Here is a 25604-nt window from a genome sequence, read left to right as displayed (position 1 = left end):
CAGTGGTTCACGAACCTGACTAGTAACCATGAGGTTGCAGGTTCGATCCCTGGCCTTGCTCAGTGGGTTAAGGATCTGGCATTGCTGTCAGCTGTGGTGTAGGTTGCAAACGCGGCTCGGATCCCGCTTTGCTGTGACTGTGGCGTAGGCCAGAGGCTGCAGCTCCGATTAGACCCCTAGCCTGAGAACTTCCATATGCCGTGAGTATGGCCCTAAGAAAGACAAAAAAAAAAAAAAAAAAAAAAAAAAAAAACCAACAATAAAAAGACAGCTAACCTAATGAAAGAATAGAGAAAGGAAGAGTTCCCACTGTGGTACAGTGGGTTAAGAATCCAACTGCAGCAGCTTGGGTCACTGTGGAGGCACAGGTTCAATCCCCAGCCTGGCACAGTGGGTCAAAGGATCTGGCGTTGCCGTAGCTGCAGCAAGGATTCAGTCCCTGGCCTGGGAACTTCTCTATGCCATAGGTGCAGCTGATAAGAATGTAAGATGGTGCAGCTACTTTGGAAAACAGTTTGGTAGTTTCTCTCAAAGTTAAATGTAGAGTTAACATATGACACAGCAGTTCTCCTCCAAGAGAATAAAAACCGTATGTTCACACAAAAATGTGTACACAGATATTCATGGCAGTATTATTCATAATAATGAAAAAGTAGAAACAGCCCAAATGTGTATCAGCCGCTGAACAGATTTTTTTAAAATGTGGTTATATCCATGCAATGGAATCTCATTAAACCACAGAAAGGGATGCAGTACCAATACACGCTGCAACATGGATGAACCTTGAAAACATGCTAAGTGAAAGAACCCAGACACAAAACGCCTGATTTGTATGAGTCCATTTATGTGAGATGCTCAGAACAGGCACATTCATAGAAGCAGAAAGTAGCTCTGTGGTTGCTCGGGACTGGATGAAGGATGAAATTGGTAGTGACTGCTCGCAAGTATTAGGCTTCTTTTTGGAATGATGGAAATGTTCTGGAATCACATAGCGGTGATGGTTGTACAACCTTGTGAAGATTCTAAAAACCACTGAATTGTATCCTTTAAAATGGTGAATTTTATGGTATGTGAATTATAGCCGAATAAAACATGGAAGCAGATTTTTGAAAGTAAGCTAATAAGAATACATGGGAGTTCCCGTCGTGGCGCAGTGGTTAGCGAATCCGACTAGGAACCATGAGGTTGCGGGTTCGATCCCTGCCCTTTCTCAGTGGGTTAACGATCAGGCGTTGCCGTGAGCTGTGGTGTAGGTTGCAGACGCGGCTCAGATCCCGCGTTGCTGTGGCTCTGGCGTAGGCCGGTGGCTACAGCTCTGATTCAACCCCTAGCCTGGGAACCTCCATATGCCGCGGGAGCGGCCCAAGAAATAGCAACAATAACAACAACAACAACAAAGACAAAAAAGACAAAAAAGACAAAAAAAAAAAAATACATGGGATAACTTTATGCTAATTAACTTGAACTGTTAAGTGGAAAAATTTCCAGGAGAATATAACTTACCAAAAACTGACTCAAGAAAAATCAGAAAACCTAAATAACCTACCAATGAAATTGAGTCAGATTAAAAAAAAAAAAAAAATCTTCCAGAGTTCCCATCCTGGCTCAGGAGTTTACAAACCCAGCTAGGATCCGTGAGGGTGTGGGTTCCGATCCCTGGCCTTACGCAGTGGGTTAAGGATCTGACGTTGCCTTGAGCTGTGGTGTAGGTTGCAGACAGGCTTGGATCCCGCGTTGCTGTGGCTCTGGCATTGGCTGGTGGCTACAGCTCTGATTGGACCCCTCGCCTAGGAACCTCCACATACTGCAGGTGTGGCCCCAAAAAGACAGAAAAAAAAAAGGAATAGTCCCCAACTCATTTCATGAGGATAACATAACCTCATTAGCAAAACCAGGCAAGAGCAATATGAGAAAGGAAAATCAGAAGAGTTTTCCTAATGTCTGTGTGAGTACTATACAGTTTTTGAAGGAATAGAAAATGATACTCCAGGGAAAGATGAACCATAAGAAAACTGAGGTGACAGTAACATCACACGAAATATAATTCAAGACAAAACATAGGGGGAAATAATGTTATTCACTGATAATAAATCAAGATAAATAATACCTATGACAATATAGCTTCCAGCTATATAAAGGAAAAACTTATGGGAATATATAGAGAAGTAGTTAAATCAACATTTCTAATTGGACATATTCTTGGACCTGAAAAATCAAACACGTTTTAAAACTAAGAAAAGATATAGGTGATTATGGAGTTCCCGTCATGGCGCAGTGGTTAACGAATCCGACTAGGAACCATGAGGTTGTGGGTTCGATCCCTGGCCTTGCTCAGTGGGTTAACGATCCGGCGTTGCCGTGAGCTGTGGTGTAGGTCGCAGATGCGGCTCGCATCCTGCGTTGCTGTGGCTCTGGCGTAGGCTGGTGGCTACAGCTCCAATTCAGCCCCTAGCCTGGGAACCTCCATATGCCAAGGGAGCGGCCCAAGAAATGGCAAAAAAAAAAAAAAAAAAAAAAAAAAAAAAAGAAAAGAAAAAAAAGAAAAAGTATAGGTGATTTTAATTATATAAGTAATTAGTTAAGTCAGATAGACATATAGGATATATAGATATAGAAGCACGTTCATTTTGAGCACACAAGGTCCACTAAAATTGACCATATACCAGAACAAAAGCAAGTCAGTAAATTCCAGAGAACCTACATGGTACAGATACTTCCTGACTACAGCGAAGTAAAAGTTGAAATTAACTTAATCATGTTATAATCATCTTAAAAGAAATAAGAGGGAGGATCACCCATGTCTGAAATTTTTTTAAAAAGCTAACAATATTAAATTATGTCTTAGGTTAAAGAAAAATTCAAAAGGAAAATTAAGATACATTTATAATGACTATCAAAATGGTATGTGTCAAAATGCTTGACCTGGGGAGGTGTCTTCATAGTGCAGCTCCTGGGAGTTCCCGCTCTGGTGCCATGGGGATCAGTGGTGTCTCTGGCATGCTGGGACACAGGTTCAGTCCCTGGCCTGGCACAGTGGATTAAGGATCTGGCTTGGATGTGATCCAGGAATTCCTTATGCTGCGGGGTGGCCAAAAACAAAAAAAAAGAAGAAGAAGAAAAATGCTTGGCCTGAACTTCAAACAGAGCTTAGAGGAAAATTATGGCTTTGAATATGTTTTTCAGGAAATAAAGATTGAAAACAAATAAACTAATCACTCAACTCAAAATGGACACAAAAAAGAAGGAAATAATGCAGACCTGGGTAGGAATAAATGAAATGCAAAAGGCACGTACACAATGCAAATGAGAATAATTACCCAAATCAAAATTTGGTTCTTTGAAATGTCAAGGGAAAGGGTGAAGGGGCAAATAAACGAAGTGCGAAACAAGAGCAGAGAAATTTGGCAGGTGTGGTGGGTTGGCTTCCCTCTGTGTCTGTTCCAGCTTCTATCCAGTGTGCTCGCCTGTTTTGCGGGGGTTAGCACACTACCTTGGAGCTTGAATATGATCTTGATTCTGTCAATCAGATGCTCAGCGCTTGAATTCACAATTGAATTGGGTTAAATGGAATAGGGAAGTGTGGTATGCAAGACATCTATTGTTTTTCTTTTTTTTTGCACCCATTTCAAGTGTATAGTTCAGTGGGGTTTAGTACATCGCAGAATTGTGCAACCCTCACCATAATCAATTTTAGAATATTTTCACCCTTTTGAATGGAAATCCTGTATCCTGTAGATATTACCCTGTACCTGTATCCTTTAGATATTACCCCTGCCCCTACTCCCAGCCCTAGGCAAGCACTAATCTCTGTCTCAGTATTTTCCTTTTCTGGATATTTCATGAGAATGGGATTATACAACATGAGGTTATTTTGTGACTCTTCTTTCACTTAGCAACATGATTCTGAGGTTCATTTGTGTTGTAGCACATATCAGTGTTTATTCTTTTTTATAGCCGAATAACATTCCATTGTATGGATTTACCATATTTTTTATCTCATCAGTTGATAGCCTTTGGGTTATTTCCTATTTTTTGCTATTATGAATAATGCTGTCATGAACATTTGCATACAAGTTTTGTGTAAATGTAGGTTCTCATCTCTCTTTATATGAGCATTTACATAGAAAAATCCAAAAAGAATCAACAGATGTAATCAAGAGAGTGTAGTAAAGTTGTGATGAACAAGCATATATAAACCAGAAGTGTCTTCTCTAGCAATAATAAGCTAGAGAATGTAAAAGAAGACAAGATACTGTTTAACATAGCAACAAAAATCTATATAGTGTTCAGATTTTACTTGCCAGAATGCACTGGTCCTCAGTGGAGAAAAATTTTAAACTATTAAGGGATATAAAATCCAAGGAAAAATAGAGAGATTACCATGATCTTGGAAGGAATAAAAATTTCAAATCTCCCCCAATTCATCTATACACTTCATGCAGTTCCAGCACCCAGCAGCATTTTTGGAGAGAACTTGACAAATTGGTTTCTATACTTTATTTGAAAGAGTCACATTTCATGAATTACTAAGATAGTTTTTTGCCTTGCTAGATGTTAGGATATGTTACAAAGGCTAGTAATTAAAATAGCGAGGTCCGGAGGAAATTTAAGATGGGCTTTTATAGACTGATAAGAGTGTGCTATAAACCAAGAAATGTCAATTCTGTGCACCTAGGTTACTTAAACATTAAAATTCTACAAGCAAAATGATTTTCCAATCAAATTGTACCGTGCATGAAAAACAGATCCTATTGAATATCATTATGCTAGAGCCTTCAAGATGCTAACTGCTAGTAAGGTATGGTTTTTACAAATACATTGTATCAGTATTCAAAGATTAATGCACTTACTCTCTACCCATCAATGTTCAGTCAGAAGGACAGAAACCAGTTTTTAAAGCTTTTTAAAAACAGAATGACCAGGAATTCCTATTGTGGCACAGCAGAAATGAATCCGACTAGTATCCATGAGGATGCAGGTTCAATCCCTGGCCTCAGTGGGTAAAGGATCCAGTATTGCCCTGAGCTGTGGTGTAGGTTGCAGGTGCAGCTTGGATCCCACATTGCTGTGGCTATGGTGCAGGCTGGCAGGTGTAGCTCTGAATCCACGCCTAGCCTGGGAACTTCCACATGCTGTGGTGCAGTCCTAAAAAGCAAAATAAATAAATCATAAAATAAAATAATTAAAACAAAATTAAAAACAGGATGACCAGCCCAGGGAGCTGCCTGAGAAAGTGTTGGGGGATTACAGAAACAAGAAAGGGAGCACAGAGACAGTAACTGGGAAGCAGCTGCTGGCCCTGGGGCTGAGGAAGCAGAGAGAAGGGTTTGGGGTGGTGAGAACCCCTAGAAGTTCACATGAGGACACCCCCACGCCAACCCCCGCCACGAGGTACAACCCATCCTCTGATAATGGGCCCTTTGCCCAGCTGATACTGGTTCCTTTGATGAGTCTGGCTCTGGGAGTCTAGAAAAAAGCTGGAAACTCAAACCAGCTGCCACTGCAAGGCTAGAGTGGCTGAAGACGTGCTTGTTCCTCAGCAATCCAACAGCAACAAGTGGTCTTTCCCTCCCTCCTGCCTCCCAGCCTCCCTCTAAGATTTCCTTTTGGTAGAACCTAGCCAGCTGGCAAAAAGAGAAATGTGGTTTGTGGGGTACTAGCCCCATGCTAGAGCCGGCTGTAGAAGACTGGGTTGTAGCTGACACATAAGAGCTTAAATATTGGCACATGGTCCAGACCTCTTTTATGCCGAATAGTGAGCGTTAATTTCAGGGGAAAAGTATGTATCCTTCTGCATATATTCTGATACCAACCCCAATTGATGTACTGAATTTCAGTTCTGGTACTAATGACCTCATAGGCTAAAGGGCATGGTCCACAGTGCGACTATGGCAGACCAACTGGCTACCACTCAGGGACTATCCCTATCCCCCCTCTGGTTCTGTCATTCATTAGAAAGTCTCAAAGAATTCAGGAACAGGCGACACATACAATGACAGTTTTAGTATCAGGTACGAATTGGGAACAGCCAATGAAGACACACACACAGGGCAGAGTTGGGGTGTTGGTGGGGTCACAAATGCAGTTTCTGGGTCCTAACCTGGAAGGGGAGGATTCCACTCCATGGAGTCAGGACATGTCACCCTCCAGACATATCAGAGTGTTCACCAACCAGAAAGCTGCCCCTCAGCCCTTTCTTGGAGATGGGGCTGGCTTAATGCCCCAAACCTCTCATCACATGATTGGTCCTTCTAGTGACCAGCCCCTCATCCTGAGTCATCTCATCTCTCAGCATCAACTCAGGTGTGATCCCACAGGGCTCATGCACAGCAAAGACCTATTGGGAAATTTTAAGGATTTAGAGTCTCCCCTCCAGGAACCAGGGACCAATACCAGTCAAATACTTTATTATACAACATCATACAAAATGAGGGAAAAAATGTGCTATTATTTAGTGATGCCCAAATGCATTTGACAGCATATGTTCTTATTCCAAGATTTAGAAGCATATGAGAGAATAGGAAATCAGTGCTAGAAGAGCCCTGAAAAATAAGCCACTTGCTAACACTAATAAATTAGTTTCGTACATTTATTTATAAATGAGCTTTGTTCCAAAACTTATTGGAAACCTTAGAAACCCATTCTTCTTCTAGAGATGAAATTACCCAATGGTTGAAGTTTTCATAGTAATGGTAATCCAGTTGGAATAATAACTGGCATTTATTGAGCTGAACGTCTGCTGTATGCTGATATATTATTCTACATGCTAGTGAGTAGTAAGGACAGTGGAAGAAGATGGGGAACCTGATCAGAAGCAACATTACAAGAGATTGTCTTTTTCAGATACCTGGAGAATCTTACAAACATAAGTAGTCATTGCATTCCTGGATAAATAAAAGAAAATGACCACAGCATTGTAGTGGGAAATAAGAGGAAGAACATATAGGAAGATGCTTGATGTGGTTTGTAGTATTGAACTCAGTAAATATTGAGAAAACCAAAAAGTCATCCAAGACAGGACTCAGTCTATAGTACTGAGGTAGACTTAGGACTTAGCATGAAAATAGAAAAAGTAATGCATTTGGCCCATCTCCTTCAAGGTGGTGAAAAGGTAGGACTGTACTTTAGCTTGTGTTAAAGATCTAGTTTGTAGACATGAACTGTCCAAAGCGCACAGACACGAACCAGGAAAGTGTAGCCCGGTGGCTTTTTTTAAGTATAACTTAACGGAACAAAGTCAACAAAACCTCATTAAAAAAAAAAAAATTTTTACAAATCGCAAAGAAGGAGTTCCCGTCGTGGCGCAGTGGTTAACGAATCCGACTAGGAACCATGAGGTTGCGGGTTCGGTCCCTGCCCTTGCTCAGTGGGTTAACGATCCGGTGTTGCCGTGAGCTGTGGTGTAGGTTGCAGACGCGGCTCGGATCCCGTGTTGCTGTGGCTCTGGCATAGGCCGGTGGCTACAGCTCCGATTCGACCCCTAGCCTGGGAACCTCCATATGCCACGGGAGCGGCCCAAAGAAATAGCAAAAAGACAAATAAATAAATAAATAAAACAAATCGCAAAGAAAAGACTTCAGGATAGTGAGAAAATAAAAGCTAATAGAATAATGTTTTGGAGGACCCTTGTGGCTCAGCAGGTGAAGAACCTGTCATAGTGTCCATGAAGATGCAGGTTCCATCCCTGGCCTCGCTCAGTGGGTTAAGGATCCGGCATCACGGCTCGGATCTGGTGTTGCTGAGGCCGTGATTTAGGTCGGCAGCTGAAGCTCCAATTCGACCCCTAGCTGGGGAACTTACATATGCTGCACCTAATAAGACAAAAATTTAAGATGTGTTTGCATTGCCTAATCTCTGTGGGTGATTTCATTAATTGATTTGACAGTCATTTCAATGTCCAATGCCAAGCGCTGTGCTGGGCAGAGGGAATACAAGATGAATCACGCATGGTTCCCGTGTGCAGCCAGTGAACAGCCTAGAAGAAAATTACTTGCGTCACAAACTGGAACTGTAATGCAGGCCTCCCCTCGATGTGTGGTTGAATGCACTATGATGTTAAGTAATCTTACAAGAACAATACACAGCTGGATGAAATGATGTGTTTAAAGGATTGAGTGTGGTATGAAAATGTTCTATGCAGCTTAATGAAAAACAAGTTCAGAGAAACAGAAAAATCCTGTTACAGTGTGTAGGTATAGATGGAAAACCTCGACTATCAAATCTAGAAGTGTTTCATCGTTCTTTTCTTTTTTTTTTTCCTCTTAGAGCATGCGTACTGTATTAAGCCTGATTTTCACCCTCCCAGGGGATGGTGGTGAGCCGGTGGGTATGACATGATAGCCTCTCTCAGTGCCTCCGGCTCCTTGCCTGTAAATGCGGGAGAAGCTGTTTCTCAGTTCCCAGGGGTTTCAAAGACATGCCCTAAACTGCCCCTCATGAAGAGGGTGATTGGGCTTCAACAAAGCCCTTTCCTGAAGCTTCAGCCGTTTCTATAGACACATGTCATAGAGAATAGTCGACATCCTAAAAAGAAGCATTTCTCGTTGGAAAAGTGGTTGCTGGATTTTCTAACCATTGTTTATTCTCACTGGCCAGGTTACCCTTTCCCTACTGCACCTCCTGTGGATCCATTTGCCAAAATCAAAGTGGAGGACTGTGGAAAAACTAAGGGATGCTTTAGGTTGGTAGATCTTCGAGTTGGAAAACTAAAGCTAAGGCATTGACTTACTTCTCAAGGTAGTATTTAAAAATTGCATGCAGTTCACTCTGTCCAGGGGCCTGTCCCCCTTCATAACTTCAGCAGCCTTGCAGCCTGTGCCCAGTGGCTATCCCAAGTGTTGGTCTTAAAGGCCTTGAGCTGTAGCACGCCCCTTGGCACCCCTCGTTCTTCTGTGGTTCATCATTGATGACTATCCACCTGGCTCGTGTGTCTAACCATTTGGCTTATGAAGAAGAATCACATGACCCAGACTATGTCTCTGCCTCTTTGGCCGGGGCATGGGTGGGACAGGTGGTAATAGATGTATCTAAGACCCAATTCCCTTTCAAATCAACGTCATCATTTATGGATAGCTGTATGATACTAACTAGTCATTACACAGCAATTATTGTGTCTAGCTAGTTGCCTCAGAACTAGTGAGTTCTGTCAAGATGCGGTGGACTGGAGCGAGTAGACAGAAGTGTAGACAGTGGGCCTTCAGTCTACATAGCCTTGTTTTGTTGGAAAAGCCTCCTTCTCTAGGAATCCTTTATTTCCTAAAACAAATTGTCCTGGAGTAAAGATTTTGATGATCCCTGCACTGAATGTTTTGAGAGATATATATATATATTTTTTTGCCTCAGTACTCAAGGTCTAAGGAGAAAAAATTGAAGTTTTGGACTTTTCTTGAGATTACAAGGGTATTTCTAAGAAATTTTTAAAAATCCAGTGATAGTATTTTCGAGGAAGATGGCCAGCAATGAATCATTCTGGTGATTCAGGGATGTTTTGGGGAAGGGAAGGGAAGGTATTTCCGAGCCCTGCTGGCTTCAGGGGGACTTGCTTTCTGGCCCATGCACCCCTTTTTTAGCTTTCCTCACCCCTTTCAGCTTTTTACCCCAGTTCCCGCGGTCTTGAGCTTACACCTCTTGCTGGCTGCTGAGGGTATCTGCCAGCAGGGCTGCCTGTTCCCCGCCTCTCTCCTGCATCAACACTTAACAGCCTTGCATCCTGGACCTTCACATACCTTCCACCTTAGTTACCGCCCCTACCCACCCCTTGCTACGATTTTCTGTCATTTCTGAAAATAAGTGTAAAACAGTATTCCTCGAACTAGGGCTTGCCAATCCTTAAAGTATCCACACGTCCTCTGTAAGAAAATTTAAATGCCTGTTTTCATCTCAGTGATGCTCCTTAAACAGATTAATGAATATGTAATCGGATTTTCTGGATAACCACCTGGCAGCGCTCTGTACTTGAGTGTCTGAATTGCATTAGCACCAAGGAGCCCAGTGGAGCAAAGGCAAATCTTATAAATAAATGATACATGGTGTGGTGTAGGTCGCTGACGCGGCTTGGATCCCGCGTTGGCTGTGGCTGTGGCGTAGGCCGGCAGCTACAGCTCCAATTCAACCCCTAGCCTGGGAACCTCCACATGCCACGGGTGCAGCCCTAGAAAAGAAAAAAAGACAAAAAGACAAAAAAATTTAAAAAAATAAAAAAATTAAAGTTCCGGGTTTTGTAGTTTAATCTATATTTAATGTGTCCATTTTTCTCAGTTTAATTTTGTAGTTTAACTAAAACTCTGTACGTGAAAAGGATTGGCATATATTTAATTAACAAAACCAATTAAAATTATTAACTCAGAATTTTTTTCTCTATGAGGGATTCAGATATAATTCAATAATAATTAATAGTCGAGAAACTCTAATATGATGGAGAGAAGCCTGGCTAGGGCTGGAGACGCCGGTTCAGTCCTCTTGCCACTCACTATGCAAGTCCCCCGTCCCATCTTGGGACCTCAGCTTATATGGAGAAAAAGAGGAGCAGCTTATGTGTGTGTGGTGTCTCCTGGGTGAAACTGCGGTTTTGAGATCCCAGGCAAGGAACGAATTTACCTGTTTACTTTTTAATATTGCTCAGCATCCTGCCTGACACATAAATACACTCTCTTGATGTATTTCAAATAAGTAGATGAGGAAGCAGTAATACCTGTTTTGATATATCCCATAGATATGGCAAACCAGGCTGTAACGCAGAGACCTGTGACTACTTCCTTAGCTACCGGATGATAGGGGCTGATGTGGAGTTTGAGCTGAGTGCAGACACAGATGGTTGGGTAGCAGTTGGATTCTCTTCTGACAAGAAAATGGTAAGATGCAAACATGACAGAAGTGGATTTTTCTCTTTAGTTTGCCGTGGTACTTTAGATTTCGGAGAACAGGCATGGTGCTGTTTCTCTCCGTGACCCTGCCCCTTCTAAATGGGAGATGCCAATTTCTGGCATTTGATTTTCTTTTTCAAAGCAAAGCAAGAACATTGATCAATGCATTACAACATTTATTAGTTATGGCTCTCTGATTACAAGTTTAAAAGAATTCAAGCTAGCTTCAATGGAGAAGGAAGGGTTGGTTGTAAGAATACAAGGTGTCTCATGGTACCTGTGTTCATTATTTTCACAGCAGTGCTATTAGAGAGCCTCCAGAACTCCATGGCTGATAACAATACGCATTTATTTGTTGCTTACATGTGTATGGATTGGCTGGGACTCCACAGGGCTTGGCTCCAATCCATGAGTTGGATTCAGGTTTTCTTTAATTACGTAGCTACAAAGGCATTTTTTTTTTCCCATGGCCGAGGCAGAAGTGCCAGAGCCATCCAAGCTTATTTCAAACCCATGTTTACATCACATATGCTAATAATATTCCATTGCCTAAAGTAAGTCACACAGCCAAGCCCAGAATGAAGGGGCAGGAAGGTGCACTCCCTCTAGCAAGAGGCCTGGTGCAGGTGTGGCTACAGATGACAACGGGGCAGGGAAGAATCGGGTCCCACAGTTCAGTCATCTGCCGTATGCATGGGCAGGAACAGATCTGGACCTTAGAAGGGACTGTGACCCGGTAATAGGCAGGTCATTGGGAACCCAGGGAGCTGTCCATCCTTTGCCTCTGCTTCTCTCTGTGCCTCTACTGCATTCTTCCCTCTTCATCATCTGCCATTTCCTGTCCCAGGGTGCTTCCCAAACAGCCAGACTTTCTTCGGCCTCTGTACCTTTGCACATGCTGCTGTTCTGTCTAGAGGATGCTTCTTTTTCTTCAGCTGGTCTGTTTTGAAGCTCTTCCAGTGAGAGGAGGGCAGCTCAGGCCAGGGTTACAGCAATGGGAGTGGTGGGAAGGGCTCAAATTTCACATGTATTTTGAAGGTCACATTGACAGGCTTTGCTGTGGATAGGGCATGGATGGTAGGTGGGTGGTAAGAAGAGAATCAGGCTCCAGTCAAAGTGGGTTTGTTTTTGTAGAGGTCACTGGAAGAGTGAGCTTCTCAGTCCAGGCGGGAAGACAAAAGGTCCGGCCAGCAAGACTGCATGGATTCGAATCTATATCACTTAGATTGTACTTTAGGGTCAACAGGAGAAACAGCAGGTGTGTGCCATCCTAGAAGCTGGCTTGCAATGCAGTTGACAGTTTCTTATCCTAGAATGCATTTGTACTCACTGTACAGCTGTTAAGATTAGGGGACTCAGGAGTTCCCACTGTGGCTCAGCAGGTTAAGAACCCAACTAGTATCCATGAGGATGTGGGTTCAATTCTTGGCCTCCCTTGGTGGGTTAAGGATCCAGTGTTGCCACAAGCTGTAGCATAGGTCGAGGCTGTGGCTTGGATCTGGTGGCATTGCTGTGGCTGTGGTGTAGGCTGGCGGCTACAGCTCCGATTCAACCCCTCGCCTGCGAACCTCCATATGCCTCCGGTGTAACCCTAAAAATATAAAAAAGGAAAAAAAAGATTAGGGGACTCAGAGGAGGGAGGTTGGGTGTCAAATTTTATTTTCTGCTCTCTAAAGGCCTTTAAAATATGTCTCTCTTTTCTCCTCCTATTATTCTAAGAAGAAGCAAAGATTAATTTTTTTTTCAAAACCTAATGTAATAGGCAAAGCAAAATGGAACCCTTTTTTTAATAGTCTTTAACTTTTGTTGTAATTGTGCCTAAGCAGCTTTAGGTTCACAGCAAAATTGAAGAGAGGGTACAGAAAATTTCCATGTACCCTGTCCCCACACATGCAGAGTGCCTCTGCCACTACCAGAGCCCTCACAGAGGGGTACGTTTGTCCCAACTCATGAACACCTTTAACTTTTTTGATTTGTTTTGGAAAAAAAATGTAGAACCTACAGACCAGCTGCCAGGATAGCACCATAAACTCCTGTTTCCATGTTTCACCTAGATTCACCGCATGGGAGCTTTTTTATTGTGGTAAAACATACATAACCTAAAATTTACCATTTTAACCACTTTAAAGTATGTAATTCACTGGCATCAATTATATTCATGGTATGGAACCATCACCCCTGTCTGGTTCCAGAACTTTTCCCCAAACCATAACATTTGCCACACACGTTTCCCTCTCTCTACCTCTGCTGCTGCTAATGCTCCTCTGACAGCTACCATTTACTATTTTTAGTATTTTCTGGAAACTTTGAAGATTAAATTGAAGCTGTTACAACCCTTTAACTTTACATATCTCAATGGGTATCACCTAAAATCAAGGACTTTCTTTTTTCATTGCGTAATTTATTAAATTCAGGAAGTTTTAACATAGATGCAATAGTATTATCCAATATACTGTCCATTTTCAAATGTTGCCCTTTGCCCCAATATTATCTGCTATGGAAATTTTTATTTTATAACTCTGGATTCTGTCTAGGAATGCCATGAATTGTCACAGATCTTTTTTTTTTTTTACCAGGGGTCAAACCCACACCAGGGCAGCAACCCAAGCCACTGCAGTGACAATGCCAGATCTTTAACCTGCTGAGCCACCAGGGAACTCCATTTGTCATATATTTTTAGTCTTCTTTATTTTAAAGTAGTTTCTTAGCTTTTATTTCTTTTCTTTTTTTTTCAGGGAGGGTGGATCTTTCATGATATTGACCCTTTGAAAGATTACAGACCACTTTTTTTTTGTAAAATGACCTTTAGTTTGGGTTTGTCTAATTGTCTGCTTATGATCAGGTTGGTGTCTGTGTTTTTAGCAGGAGTGCTAGTGAACTGATGAGGTAATTTTCTCTGAAATGCACATCAGGAGGCCCTCCATGTCAGCTATTGTGATGCAGACTCCGGTCATTTGGTCAAAGCTTTTTAATGGCATTTAAAATAATTTTGGGGGTGGGACTTAAATTACAGAGGTGATGGAATGTGTATTTCTGAATGAAATTTCTCTCTAGTAGAAACATTTGCCCAAGATGCACCTTTGACTTTTTTTTCTCCATCCTCTTTCGTGTTAGGGTGGCGACGATGTCATGGCTTGTGTCCATGACGACAACGGCAGGGTCCGCATACAGCACTTCTATAACGTAGGCCAGTGGGCAAAGGAGATTCAGAGGAATCCAGCCAGAGATGAAGAAGGCGTTTTTGAGAACAATCGGGTTACCTGCAGATTTAAACGGCCTGTGAACGTTCCCAGAGAGGAAACAATTGTTGATCTGCACTTGAGTTGGTATTATCTGTTTGCTTGGGGTCCAGCCATTCAGGGTAAGCTTACATTTGGGCATCTGGATTAAACACCAGACATTGCTGTGCTTGTGGTCATTATTTACTGGGCAAAAGAGTGGTAAGCCCTCTGGGTAATATAAAAGAAAAAGGAGATATGATGCTGCCTGCAGAATGTTATAATGGACTTATCCACACGAACACGGAAATGGACAGGTTATACACATGCATAGCTAGAACAAGAGACATGAGATAGTGTATGATGAGCTGTGTGCTTAATGAAACAGATCAGATGTCTGCTCTGTATGGCGTATGGACTCTAACTCTCACAATGGTCTCATTTACTCCTCACCACGCCCTGGAGAATTGTAGGAATTATCATCCTCATTTTAGAGAGATTAAGGAACTTGCTCAAGGCTCTACAGCTACTTAATGGAAGAACTAAAACTCAAACCTAGATCTGCCTGATTCAGAAGTCAGTGAGTACTCTTAACACCTATGCTCTAAATATAAAAATACTGAACAATAGAAAACAGACTGGTGGTTGCCAAAAGTGGGAGTGCAGAAGGAGTGGGATGGTTGGGGAGTCGGGGTTGGTAGATGCAAACTGTTACATTTAGAATGGGTAAGCAATGAGGTCCTGCTGTAGAGCACAGGGAACTAGATCCAGTCTCTTGGGATAGACCATGGTGGAAGATAATATAAGAAAAGGAATGTTTAAGAGTTCCCATCATGGCGCAGCAGAAACAAATCTGACTAGGAACCATGAGGTTGCGGGTTCCATCCCAGGCTTCACTCAGTGGGTTAAGGATCCCACATTGCTGTGGCTGTGGTGCAGGCAGCAGCTGTGGCTCTGATCAGACCCCTAGCCTGGGAACCTCCATATGCCGCAGGTGCGGCTCTAAAAAGACAAAAAAAAAAAAAAAAAGGAAGAAAGAAAAGGAATGTTTATATGTATGTATGACTGGGTCACTTTGCTGTACAGCAGAACTTGGCACAACATTGTAAATCAGCTGTACTTTAATTAACAAAACATCTTGAGCGAAAAAGGGCCTCTGGACACTTCTCTAGAGACTGGCACCAAAGATTTCATTAGTACTCAATTTATGACCATTCTGGTGGTCATAAATCCACCAAATTATCCTATAATTTAGCCCATTACTCCTCAAATTTTAATGAGTACAGGAATTGCCTGGCTATATTGTTAAAATGCAGTTTTTAGTAAGTCCAGGGAAGGGACTGGGATTCTGCATTTCTAATGAGTTGCTCTATTAATGACCTCATTTCGTGTGGCAAGGCTCTTCAGCATTTCCCCCCCAAAAGACCCAGGATATCGAGATACCCTGTGTCTTCAGCATCCCTCTTGGTTCATCAGCCTAATGGTCTGACCAAGAATGGAAGTGAGCCATTCTCAATCCTTGTCTGAGAACTTATTCTGGGAATTGTATCTTTCTCATCAACTACCTCCTGTCTAATCTGATTTTTCCTTCAAATTGTTCCCGTTGACCAGTTGGAGATTCTGTATCTTTTTTTTTTTTTTTTTTTTTTGCCTGTTTATAGTTGGGAAGGCATTTGGATACCGCCAGATTTGTGACACTACTTTTCCATTTGCTTATTTCCCAGGTTACCAACAGTGGATCTGCAATTATATCTTAGGAACTTTCAGTACCTTGGGAAATAAGCTGTATCTCAGGCTGGAGAAATGAACCCATTTTATTTTATTTTTTCATTTCCTATGCTTTATTTATTTTTTATTAGCGTAGAGTTGCTTTACAATGTTGTGTTAGTTGCAGGTATACAGCAAAGTAATTCTGTTAGACAAATACTTATAGTCATTCTTTTTCAGATTCTTTTCCCATATAGATTATTATAGAATTATTGAGTAGTTTTCCGTGCTATATAGTAGGTCCTTGTTGGTTGTCTATTTTATATAGAAATGAACTCATTTTAAATGATGAGATTGAGAGTCTCATCTCTGGGTCTGAACGTTGGTTCTGCCCCTTGGTGGCTGTATGTAGCCTTGATCTAAGTTCCAAACCCTAATTTCTTTGTATATGAAGCAGAGATGGTAAGAATAATATTGGCTTCATAGGATTACTGTAAGAATTAAATGAAAACAAGTATTTGAAATTGCTTTACAAATTGGAAAGTACTCTACCTCGGAAGCTTACTTTATTTTTTCTTTTTTTTGTTTTTGTTTTTGTTCTTTAGGGCCATACCCACGGCATATGGAGCTTCCCAGTCTAGGGGTCAAATCAGAGCTGTAGCCGCCAGCCTGCACCAGAGCAACAGCAATGCCAGATCTGAGCCGCATCTGTGACTTACACCACAGCTCATGGCAACACCAGATCCTTAACCCACTGAGTGAGGCCAGGGATCGAACCCGCAACCTCATGGTTCCTAGTTGGATTTGTTTCCACTGAGCCACGACAGGAACTCTGAAGCTTGCTTTCTTACATATATGGCGTAATAGCCTAACATTCCAAGCCCTCCCCAAGTCTGATCCTGCTTTGCCTGATCAGCCCTCTCAGGAATTCTGTTGTTGTTCTGTCTCCAAACAAAATAGGCACATCCCTCCCCCACAGACAGGCTTGGGCTTTTCTTGTCCCATGAACACTCTCCTAAGGCCTCTCTAGTGACCAAACCCTGTCCATCTTTTAAGATCTCTCTAAGGGGATAAACTTTGAGCTGAGGCTAGAAGGGGAGATTAGACTTCTCTCAAGGAGGGCATGGGGTGGGAGGGGGTGCATGGTTAAGCCCAGGAATCCATGTAGGTGACCAATGAACAAGGTTAGGGAGGAGAGGTAAGTGGGATCTGTCAAGAGAAAAACTTGTGCCAACCTGAGGAGTTTGGATTGTGCTAAGCAGGAGCCAGCGCAGGCATTGGAGTGCGGGCTTGACATGTCAAGTACGGCACAGCTTCCTAGTGAACAGTACCCTAAAACCCCTCACTCTGGGAGTTTCTGTTGTGGCTCAGAGGAAACAAATCCGACTAGGAGCCAGGAGGTTGTGGGTTCGATCCCTGGCCTTGCTCAGTGGCTTAAGGATCTGGTGTTGCCGTGAGCTGTGCTATAGGTCTCAGATGCAGCTTGGATCTGGCATTGCTGTGGCGGTGGCATAGGCCGCAGCTGTAGCTCCAGTTCGACTGCTAGGCTGGGAACCTCTGTGTGCTATGGGTGCTGCCCTAAAAAACAAAACAAAACAAAACAAACCCACAAAAACAAAAAACAAAAAAACCCTCACTCTGAGCTGTATTTCCAAGACCTTTACACCAAACGCCTATGCTTTAGCCTCCTTGACCCAGGTTGCATATGCATTAATCCAAAAGTCAGGCCCTTCCTATCAATTTCAGCTTATTAAGTAGCCTTTACATGGAGACTTTCCCTCTTTCCTCTTCTCACCAGGTCAAAAAACTTTTTCCATCAAAGACTTGTTTGGTATCTTAATGCTCTTACTTTCTGTACCATTCCCCAGAACTCTGCCAGACAGACATGCAGACATACAGACACACAGCACAGCACACCCTCTCTGGTCTGGCCTGGGCAGGCTACCCCTTTATGTCCCATAGAAAGTGAGAGAGGCTTCCGTCCGTGAAGGACTCCATGTGGTCAGGAGTTGTTAATGAATCCGTATCTAAAAATATATATATATATCTGAAAAAAAAAATAGTAGCTCTTGCTCTTTGAAGTTTTGTTTCATTTTTCTGGGGTTTGCAGATATCATTTTAAATCTGTACCTTTTTTCTATTGCCGCTTCCTTTTTCTTTCTTTCCTCTTGAAGGCTCTATCACCCGACATGACATAGACTCACCACCGACTTCAGAGCGTGTTGTCAGTATTTACAAGTATGAGGACATTTTTATGCCATCAGCTGCCTATCAGACCTTCTCCTCTCCGTTCTGTCTGCTTCTCATTGTTGCCCTGACCTTCTACTTACTGATGGGAACCCCTTAACCACAGCTGCAAGGCCAACAAATTCAATGCATTAGAAAGTCTTTAGTATATTTTTTAAAAATATGCAGTATAATTTTAGCTTCTGTCGTGTAAAAAAAAAAAGACTCATATGATTTCAGCTTTTTGGAAGAAAGAGCAAGCTTCTTTTCTAATCGAAGAGGATTGTTTCATAATGACCCTATACTTCTGGAAAGTCCTTACAGCTTTTCTAAGCACTCGCTTTCAAATATGGTTTCTCATTTGAGCTTCACAACCTCTCTGAGTTGGTTTGATGGACGTTACTATTGCCATCGTACTGAATGGGACTTAAGACCCAGGAAGGCTCTCTTTTTGTGACCCTCACACTATGTAGCCTTGGCTCCTTGGTCAGATAACACATAGCAAAGCAGAAAAAGCATAGAAACCATGTCTCTAAACAACCTTTACTCTTCCAACTACAGCTCAAGAGTTACTTGGAATAATACTAAAGAGAACCTCATTGGATGGCCCTAGTTCACAGTCAGCCTTTCAGGCAGAAGACCTTTCACATTTACATAGAGCATGAAGGCTTTTGGATACAAAACTAATGAAGAGAATGTTGGAGGTACCAATGATACAAAAATGGTCCATATATATTTGAAATGTCTTTTCGCTTAGTAGCTAAGAGAACACATTTTTCATTGCTGCTCGGAAAGTTAGAAATGGAACTGTGAGTATTCCCAAAGATGTAAAATTGTATTAGTGATAAAAATATGGGCAGTCTTAAAAATTAGAATTTGGACTCTACTACCACTGTACTTATTAAATTAAGGTATTCATGTGTGGTTACAGCTAATTCTGTTGTCAGAGTCAACGGATATTGAGTGTAATTGAACATGTATTATAATAGACAAATCATCTCAAAATTTAAGTCATTCTGATAATAAACTAACATATTTGGAGATTGTGGAGATTTGGAGTAGAAACATTTTAAAGATGACACTCCCCCCCATTAGTAATGGGAAATGACCCATTGAGTGACCTTACCTAGAGTATCCATTTAAATGTTCAGACTTGTAAACTGGACTGGCAGCCAGCATAGTTTATAACAATGTCTTGACTTAATGCATTTCCTTTTTTCAGAGGACCCCCCAAGTGATCCTTTGTTCCAACTGTCTGACACAGCCCATTTAGAGGAAAATCATTTATGGGTATAATGACGCTGCTGAGGCATTTCCACTGTAGAGTTCTGGAGTCTCCTGGCCTGCCCCCAGCACTTTAAAGCAGGCTCCAACTTGGTGGGTTTTGTGATGAAACAACAGTGGAGACTGTGATTTCTGATGTCTTCCTTGGAATCCACGCCAGAGGTGAAAGGCCCCCCCTTGGGGAGAGGTTTTCAAATTCTTCTGGAATGGAACAAAAATATGGAAAACATCCAGATTCTGTGACATTGCACAATGTACCACATGCATCCAAGGCAATGTAGGAGAAAACAATCCTCACTGCAGATGGAGAGAGGTTAAATGACGTCGGGTGTGATGGATTCAAACTCAAGCCATCTGATTCAAGTCCCCGGCTCCACCTGACTACCCCTGCCTCATAACCAAGCCCCCCAGCCACACCCGAGGATGGCCTGTGTGTCACCTTCTAAGCTAGAGCGGCCAGTCTGGAGGACACGGACTATGCAGGCACCCACCTTGTAAATAAGAAAGCGAATATTTTTCTATTTCACTCTCTTGCGTGTACAAATATTTCAGCTATAAATAGGTTAAAACTAAAGTGAGACCTGAGCTAGTCTCTGTAGCAGGCAGGGAAGGAATACATTAAAGGGATTTTCCTTCTGCTTACATTTCAAGTCAGCTAATTGTTTCATGACTTGATTTTACCTGGGTTACCATTTGTGCATATTTGTGCTTAGAACGTCCAGAGATTTCTCATCTCCATTAGTGTCACAGGCAAACTACTTTGATTACCTGCACTGTCATCTTTTGTCATCACTCCTCACTTGCTCTGTGCCAATAAGACCTAATTGCTCTCAGTGCTTCAGACCTGCATTCTCACCTCTTCCAATGTTCTCTGTGCTCAGACACGCTCCACTTGCTGAGCTTACTGAACTCCTGTGCATCTTTCAGGTCACAGCCGAAGTATTTTTTCCTCCAATCTCCTGGACTAAGTAGGAGACCCCCATAGGACACTGAGCTTCCCCATTATAGTTCTCATCACACTTTCCTGTAATTGCTGGTTCAACTCCCCTGCTAACTCCCTAACCCAGGGACCATTCCCTGTTACTCCTCATTGTAGCAGACCCTACTACATAGTAGGTACTTAGCAAACATTTGTTGAGTGAATAAGTAAATAATACTTTACTTTTATGGCAGGTTGGTTTGGTTCAGAAAGCTTGTATTTCATACACATTGCCAGACTAGCCGGCATTTTTATATTCTTCTACCCATGATCATTCCTTTAGCAAACACTGAACTTTTGTCTTTTGAAACAGCGATAGAAAGAGCTTTAGTTACAGTGCCGTTTTGCCTTGTAAATAGCTGACAGTATTTTTTTTCCTTTTTGCTTTTTTAGGGCCGCGCCCATGGCACATGGAAGTTCCCAGGCTAGGGGTTGAATCAGACCTGTAGCCACTGGCCTACACCACAGCTAAAGCAATGCCAGATCCAAGCCGAGTCTACAACCTACATCAAAGCTCACGGCAACGCAGGATCCATTAACCCACTGAGTGAGGCCAGGTATCAAACCCGCATCCTCATGGATGCTAGTCAGGTTTGTTACCACTGAGTCACGACAGGAACTCCAATAGTTGACATTTTAAACAATTATTGTTCAGAAATGAGAATTCAAAGACCAGAGATGCAGAACAGCATTTAACCATCATCTCAGAGAATCTTCAATTTATAGACATCCTGAAGTTAAAACTCTGTAGACTCCAATTTCATTCATTCTTACCTAATATAGGAAAATCAACTTCTATTTTATCCCCGTATTCCATTTTCTAACTTAGTACTTGTTACAAGGGAGATACCAAACCAATGTGTTTTTTTAAATGCCTACGTGGGATAATAATGCTCGCTAAATGTATTTAGTACTATTCTAAGCACTTTACATGGATTAACCGATTTAATCCTCACAACAACCACTGGGAGCAGATTCTATTATTAGTCCAATTTTGCAGATGAAAAAACTGAAGCTAGGCATTTGGCATAAATTCCCAATGCTGGCAAGGACTTCAGACACCATTTTATCCAATGGGCTTCTTTTTAAAAGGAGCAGCTGAAACGTAGGGAGGTGATGTGATTTCTGTCATGCACATTCATTAAAACTTTTATTAAATGGAACTCACTGTTCACACTTAAGTTAGCCAGGTGCTTCCTCTCCCCCCCCCCACCCATTTAGTGGTTTACACTGAATGGGAGGACTTTTATAGTTATAGTCGAGGAAAAGGGTATGTTTTATTAGTTACAATCAGCTTTTTTTCATCTTAAAAAGATTTTGATTTTTTTATTTCACCAGTCATTTTAGTGCTTTTTAATAGTTTTTAAAAACTAATACACAGACAGACAAGCCTAGAATGTCTTTGTCTTGGCTCATTTTTGAAAGGACTTACCTTTCAAAAATCGGGTCTTCTCCCTTGGAGGCCAGTGCCCTTTCTTTGCTCTGCTGTGTCGCAACAATGAATTTGTAAACACGGTTTCAGACAAAATTCAGAAGCCATGTTTCATTGTCTTAAGTTGGCCTTTGCCATTAAGGAAATGAGGAAGCTTGGACAACTCAGGGATGGATTTCCATCCTACATGGTTTTTACTGCTATTTCTGTAATTACGTTTACAGCCTGTATTCAGGATTTTGTGCTTAAGAGATATCACCACTGAGCTTGTGTGACATCGTTGGTTCTAGCCTATGGGACAGCAAAGTTTTCCTGTAAAGGGCCAGACGGTAAATATTGTAGGCTTTGCAGTCTCTCTTTCAGCTGTTTAACTCTGTCCCAGATAATACATAAACCAGTGAGCCTGGCTGTGTTGCAGTACAACTTAATGGACACTGATGTTTGAATCTCATATCACTTTTACATGTCACACATATTTTTGTTTCCATCACAAAAATGTTTTTTAATGTAAAAACCATTCTTAGCTTGCAGACCCTACAAAAACAGGCAGCACGTTGGGTATGGCCTTGCTCTCCGCTGAGAGACACACCCCAGTGTCATGATCCGTGGTAAAGGACACTGCCAGTAATGTAGCACTGGTTAATTGTAAAAATATCAATGTTTGTAATTTGCTCAAAAAATAAATTAGACTTGATTGATCATTATCTTGATAATGCAGTCCCATTAGAATTTGCATTCTAATATATTTCCCGAAGTTGATGCAGAAGAGATGGCAGTAAAGTTGGAGCTAATAAGCAGCAGTTTTATTTTGCTTAAGGTGTGGAAACCTTGAACCACTTTTGCTGTTGAATTGCTCTTCATGGTGGGGATTACGCTTGACCCTTGAACATTGCAGGGAGTCAGGGGCACTGACCCTCCAGGCGGTGGAAAATCCACCTATAATTCTACTAAGCCCTATGAATATGCTGTTCCCATGTCCGTGGTTCCTCCTTCCATGGTCCTGCCCAAGGATTTAACCACCCTTGCTTCATGTAGTACTGTAGTATTTACTATTGAAAAAAGTCCGTGTGTACGTGGACCTGCATAGTTCGAAGCTGTGCTGTTCAAGGGTCATCTATACAACGTTTCAGACTATTTTATTTTCCTCCTCTAGATGACTCTTAGTATGGCTGAGCACTTTTTTGTGCACTATTTCATTTATTCCTCCTAGCAACTCTATGCACTAAATATTTTTATTCCTCTATTACAGATGAGAAAACTAGGATTTAGGGATATTAAGAGATAAGATTGTGTCTTGTTCTTTTTTTTTCTTTTCCTTTTTTTTGTTTCCTTTTGACAGCGCCTGCAGCATGTGGAAGTTCCCCGGCCAGGGATGGAACCCATACCACAGCAGTGACCGGAACTGGGGCAATGACAACACCATGTCCTTAACCCACTGAGCCTCAGAGAAATTCCTCCTCTAGACAGTTTTTAAGTATTATCTAAATCTATTGCATCCTCAGGATGGGAGAGTTTTACACATGTGACTATGGCATCACCTTGTATATCACAATGGAAACATGTTTGAGAACTGTTAACAGTAGGCCAGATGCTGAGATGTGTACACTTTGCTGTATAAAATTGTATTGTATGTCCTTGTTCTCTAAACAGAATTGGTGATGTTTAGTGAACAGTTTGATTATTCTCAGTGTGTTTGTATATACATATATTTGTACATACATGATGAGGTCTGTGTGTATTTATACATAAATGCATACACACACACACACACACACACACACACACACACACACATATATACACACATTCCATGACCATTTGAAAGTCTTTGTCAGGGTTATTTCTGTTTCTGATCTCTCAAATACTTTAAAACTCAAGAGATAAAGCCTTGTGTGAATTACAGGCAAAACTGCTCTTGAGTTTATAGTCATTTAGTTTGTAGAAAGGATTCCTGGATCCTTTATTAAGCCTTGCCTCCTCTGTTCAACATTATATGATGTGTAAAGAACATATACAGTATCACTGTTGAGTTTGACTTTTCTATACTGTTAGTTCAGAAACTGAGACTAGTGTTAGCTGAGTAAATGGCATGTTGATGCAACCTATCCAGGTTTTATATCTAATTAGATTCCTTCAGTTATTTAGTTTCAAGTTGGACTTGGTTGATTTTATATTTAATAGTTGATGAGTAGAAATTCCTTTTCATGAAAATAGTAGCTACTGTAATTTTATTTTATTTATTTTATTTTATTTGGCTTTTTAGGGCCACACCTGCGGCATATGGAGGTTCCCAGGCTAGGAGTCAAATCAGAGCTGCAACTGCCCGCCTACGCCACAGCCACAGCAAGGAGAGATCCGAGCCGTGTCTGTGACCTACAGCACAGCTCATGGCAACACCGGATCCTTAACCCACTGAGCGAGGCCGAGGATCAGACCCACATCCTTATGGATACCAGCTGGGTTCATAACCCACTGAGCTATGACAGGAACTCCTGTCATTTTAAATATGACTAAAAGTTTGAGTTATCAAGCTCTTTGGGATTTTTCACTTAAATTGTACTGATATCCAACTAATGTTTCTGTCTCCATCCCCCCCCCACCCCCGGATATTTGCTGTCAGGCAGGTAGCTGTTCAGTTTCATTCTTCTGGAGAGCAGTTGATTGTCTAAGGTTACGGGGTGGTTGATCACTAAAGCTGTTACCATTTCATCAGACAGAATAGGTCCTGGCCACCTGGAAGAGTAAATGCAGCCTCTCCACATGCCTTATTTCCCCAGATGCGCTGATATGCTGGAACAATCTGGCTCCAGGGGTATTAATATACTTTTTTGAGACTGTCTATAAAATACTCTTTTATAAGAACTATGCCTTTAAATAGACATTGATGGGTTATATTTGTTTTATAATAATTGTGTACCTAATGTTCAATCGTGATTGATTTTGAGATTTATGTATATTTATAAGCTTGTCCTATGTGGATTTTTACTCTAAGATGTGTGGTACCTTACTAATAAAGACATGGATTTCTATTTATGTAGAGCAATTGTAGCAGTATTCCTAGAAGCTACCTAAAAGATTGTTCTGCCCATATGCTATCACAAATACTTCTCTCTTTAGAGGACTATGTTAGTTATAGTTAGAATGTATTAACTAGATTTAAACTTTAAAATATAAATTCTCAACATGGTTTGAAATTCTTCCTGTTGATGTAATTAAAGTTTCTAATTCCGTATGGCTTTGCCCTGGTGCATTTTTGGTTTTCTATTTGTTTTACAACCTTTTATCAGTAAAGTGCCCCTGAAGTTACAAACCTTGGAGAAGATGACAGCCTGTCTTTCTGAAAAAGAAGAAAAGTCATGTTGCAGCAGTCAGGTAAAATTCCTTGCAGAGAAACAGTTTGCTAAAGAAATCTATATTTAGAGCCTCAGCTTAATACCTCTATCAATTAGTAAATGGAAGCCTGTAATCCCATGTAAAGTGTATTTGTTGGCTAATAATGCATAGCGAGCTCTGAAAGTGTCAACTGTGAGCCTTACTGGTAACTAAAGGAATGGAAATTGCAAAAGGTAGGAGTTGAACTGCTTGAGAAACTGGGCCTAGGTTGAGAAATGCAAGGAATGTCGTGTTAAGAAAAAATTAGCATTACCACATTCTGCATGATCAGACTCTAATCCTCACCCCTCTAAAAACAAATATTTTGTTATTTTTTGGTATCTGAAGTGTTCACTATGGTACTTATTTTGCAATATTCTCAGTGGGTGGTCCAGCCAGCAGACTTGACCCTGGCTGATGTTTGACTTGGAAATTTCTTAGGGCTCAGTCCCAGGTTCAAGGGCCAGGAGATGAGCTGTAAGAAGAGACTGCTGGAGTGGAGTGGACACAAAAGTCACCTACAT

General features: G+C 41.6%; 1 protein-coding gene across 4 annotated transcripts in view; it reads left to right on the top strand.

Annotated features, from left to right (window-relative positions):
* Positions 1 to 24944, top strand: part of FRRS1L (ferric chelate reductase 1 like) — a 33149-nt gene extending 8205 nt beyond the window's left edge. Inside the window, exons 2-6 of one of the 4 annotated variants that reach the window (XR_002344422.1) lie at positions 8596 to 8680; positions 10712 to 10850; positions 13977 to 14223; positions 17962 to 18822; positions 19236 to 24944. Coding sequence is in view for 3 of the 4 variants with exons in the window: in NM_001258382.2 (NP_001245311.2) it covers positions 8596 to 8680; positions 10712 to 10850; positions 13977 to 14223; positions 17962 to 18134 (644 nt within the window). In the remaining variant the exon portion in view is untranslated. Of the gene's footprint in view, positions 1 to 8595; positions 8681 to 10711; positions 10851 to 13976; positions 14224 to 17961 lie in introns of all 4 variants that reach the window. The other 3 variants (XM_021093685.1, XM_021093620.1, NM_001258382.2) reach the window with 3 other exon arrangements.

Source organism: Sus scrofa, chromosome 1 (assembly GCF_000003025.6).
Source record: "Sus scrofa isolate TJ Tabasco breed Duroc chromosome 1, Sscrofa11.1, whole genome shotgun sequence".
NCBI classification, from domain to species: Eukaryota; Metazoa; Chordata; class Mammalia; order Artiodactyla; family Suidae; genus Sus; species Sus scrofa.
This window is presented reverse-complemented; position numbering and strand designations above follow the sequence as displayed.